Source organism: Gadus morhua, chromosome 20 (assembly GCF_902167405.1).
Source record: "Gadus morhua chromosome 20, gadMor3.0, whole genome shotgun sequence".
Lineage (NCBI taxonomy): Eukaryota > Metazoa > Chordata > Actinopteri > Gadiformes > Gadidae > Gadus > Gadus morhua.
Genome location: NC_044067.1, coordinates 6,234,706 through 6,238,360, shown reverse-complemented (window position 1 = coordinate 6,238,360; position 3,655 = coordinate 6,234,706). Strand labels below are relative to the sequence as shown.

Sequence of the window (3,655 nt, the reverse complement as noted above, 5' to 3'; positions counted from 1 at the left end):
GAATAGGAGTTCATGTAATTCAACACCAGTTCTCTGCAATGCTATACATGAGGAATTACATGGGTATATATATGATGGACTATATTATTTTGTGATAACCCCTGTGCTAAAAATAATGTTTGATGTGTATCCCAAACTGGGCTCTGATTGGTCCCCTATGACATCACCATTGTACAACTGACAACCCATATGTGCTATTATGGGATTTCCCTCCGTAGTCTGAGGTCTCACACACACACACACACACACACACACACACACACACACACACACACACACACACACACACACACACACACACACACACACACACACCTGTTTAAGCACTTACCCACAGGGGCGAGCCAGTGATATAACTGTTCATCACACAAGAGGAACCAGTGTTTTCAAACGGGTGCTAAATAGAACACATTACCGAAAACACACATGTGAACTTTGAAATAGAGGGTCAGTGGCAGCAGTACAATATAAACAGTAGTTACTCCGTGTCATCAGACACTGGACCTCGTTGCAATGTTATTAAATAAAGTGCCATATTATGAAATATGAGAAACTACTGCTAAAAATAATGCTGAGATCTATTTATATAAAATGATCGGTGATGTTGTTCAGCCTATATCGCCACAAGGGGGCCTCATTGCACCAAGACCTGTATTTACATCATCCCCGGTCCTAATACTTTTACATTTTGTCGAGGTTATATCAGAATCCACCATATATATCAAATACAATTCTGAAAGATATTGTGAAAACATAAATGAGCTACAATGACCATTGTAATAGAGGATTAAAGGGTTCTCAAACATTGTTTGTCATGCATGCTGTTTTACAGGCCAGAGGCCAGTGCATTCTTTTGTTATTAGGTCACCTTTGTCAGTTGAAACCCCCCTATGTGGTAATATATTTATTACATGAGGCATACCTTATTCGTTTTTTATTTTGTATTTTATTGTTCAGAAAACACATCAGTCATCATAAAAATCATTAAAAAAAGGCTCTACACGTCATGGCTGCTATAAGATGAAATCAAATTCTGTTGAGAATAAAAAATAAGAAATAAATAAATGGTGGCAATGTTAAATGAGGAGCAAACAGACAGGTACATTATAATATAACTGGATCTATCCTGTCACCTGGTCCATGGACATGGAGTATAATAATAATAAACATCACACATATCATCTAGCTTAAATTCAGATATAAAATAATCATAAAACACTAATACAAAGCATATGAGGACACATAGAAAACCACATTGCCAGGTTGTCAGTTTGTCTATTGACTGTTATGTCCGTTGATTGGCAGCAGGGGGCAGGGCAGAGCGGTTGTCGGCGGTCAATCCCTCCGTCCATCCAGATCCTTAATGCCTGCTTCTTCCTGGTTAAAGGTCGGGAGGCGGGAGGCAATCCCAGGGAGGAACCCTGAATGCATAGCAATCCAGTCAATCGCATGGTCTGACGCACACACACAAACACATACAGACAGACGCACACACACACACACAGACACACACGCACAGACACACACACACATACAGACAGACGCACACACACACACACACACACGGACACACACACACGCACAGACACACACACACACATACAGACAGATGCACACACACACACACATACACACACACACACACACGCACAGACACACGTACAGTCAGACGCACACACATACACACACACACACACACACACAGGCACACGCACAGACACACATACGCACACGGACACACACAGACACGCATTCACGCAAACACACACACACACGCAAACACAAATGCAGACGCACACACACATACACGCAAAAGCATGCTTCACGCACGCTTGCACGCAGACACTGGCTGTCTGGAAACCCGGAGATTCCGGGAGATTCCGGGTTCTCCAATTGAGCCAAACTTCGATGGATGAGGCCAGACTTCTCCAACCGTAGACTCAGAAAAACACATGGAGGACAACCGTCACACAGAGAGGACAGCCATCATGCAGACTCCTACAAGGATCCTACAACTTGAATCCAACTCAGAAAAGTCAAAGCCAACCCTCGCCTCGTCGACCGCCGCTCCAACCAGCTTACGTCCTCATATGTAGAACTCCTGGTCCTCCTCCAGCGCATCGCACAGCGCTTCGAGCTGCACGTGCTCCACCGACCCGCCCAGACTGTTGGAGCTGTCCCATTGGCTGAGGGAGACGTCACTCGGGGAGGTGGTGCCCCCGGTGGACGCCGTGTTGAAGCAGAGCGAGCTCTGAGGGCGCGCCGGCGTCCTGATCCACGCCGACGGCGTGCTCTTCACCGATAGGCTGCTAGTCCTGACGGGGACGCGGGGGCGGCCCGACGCCGCCGCCCTTTTCACCGTGGCGAAGGCGTGGGCGGGGGGGGGCGGGCCGGGGGAGAGGCAGCGGCCCGCCTCCTCAGACGAAGCGGAGGACGGCCGCACGTACGCCGACACCACGCTGAGGTCGGCCCCGCCCCCGCCCGCGCCCGCCGCGGCGTCCACCTGGTGGCCCGTGTCCACGTCCGTCTCCTCGGCGCCCACCAGGGCGTCCAGGTTGAGGCGGAACGCGGGGACGAGGGGCGAGCTGCACGGGGGGAGGAGGGGCTGGCGGGGGGTCCGGCCGCGGTGGGGGGGGGAGGGGGCGGCGGGGCCGGAGGCGGGGGAGGAGCAGGTGGAGCGGGAGGAGCCGGCCCCGGGCCCCTGGGTGGGCAGGGAGTAGAGCGAGCCCGAGCGCTGGCTCCGCCACTGGGACCTCCAGGCCTCCGGGTGGCGGCGCTGCGCCCAGCGTTCTTCGTCGTCGTCGTCGTCGCCTTCGTCTTCCTCGTCGCCCTCCTCTTCGTCCTCCTTGTCCAGCTCCTCGCAGGCCAGCGGCAGCGAGCTGTAGGACGACTGGTTCTGCGCCCGGCAGCGCGACGCCGTGCGGTGCAGGCGCCGGTTGCGGTAAGGGGCGGAGCTACGGGTGAAGGTGGAGGGGGCGGAGAGCGAGTCCACGGCGGAGTGGGAGGCGTCTTGTCTGCGCTTGAAGCGAGCGCCCTGGACCTTAGAAAGACAAGAGGGACAAGACTGTTTAAAGAGGGATCAGAATGGCGGACTAATGCATAAGAAGCTGCTGTTGTGCGTCAACGCGCAGGGCCGAGGGTATTTTTCAGTTCCTCGCTTTTAAATTCAAGACATGTCGTGCGTGTGGTCGTACAGAAGGGGGGTTTGGGGGGGGGGGGGAGGAAGGAAAACCAAGGTTTCTGGTCTGTTAGGGTGGTGAAATATGAAGTCTCTCGGGACTCGGGAGGCCCACACCACATCCAAAACTATTAACCACACACACACACAGACACACATATACACACACACACTCACATCACCCAGACACACACTCCCTCAGGCCTTCACTCAACATAAGGGGTTCTCACACGCAACGCATATCCAGACGGGTGAGAGGGGAGCGAGGGGCGATGGTGCGAGGGGACCCTGGGGTTCACAGAGAGGGGGGCCTCATGTTCTCTGGCACCGCCAGCCAGTTTATGAATCAAATGTGCACAGCTGGGGAAGGCATCAGCGTCCTGTCCCGACCGGTCCCACATGGGTCACACCTCCCGAGTTGTGTACCTGAGCAGTCCCAAATCCCCCCCAACGCCCCTCTGCCTTTTTCCCCTTCTT

The 3,655-nt window shown here is 53.1% G+C and overlaps 1 protein-coding gene across 2 annotated transcripts in view; it reads right to left on the bottom strand.

Annotated features, from left to right (window-relative positions):
- Positions 1 to 1,673: 1,673 nt before the first annotated feature.
- The window catches only part of fam124a (family with sequence similarity 124 member A), a 23,034-nt gene continuing 21,052 nt past the window's right edge, over positions 1,674 to 3,655 (bottom strand). The window contains exon 5 of one of the 2 annotated variants that reach the window (XM_030344133.1): positions 1,674 to 3,040. In XM_030344133.1, coding sequence (XP_030199993.1) covers positions 2,087 to 3,040 — 954 coding nt within the window. In that variant the 3' untranslated portion in view covers positions 1,674 to 2,086. The remainder of the gene's footprint in view (positions 3,041 to 3,655) is intronic. The other variant, XM_030344132.1, reaches the window with a different exon arrangement.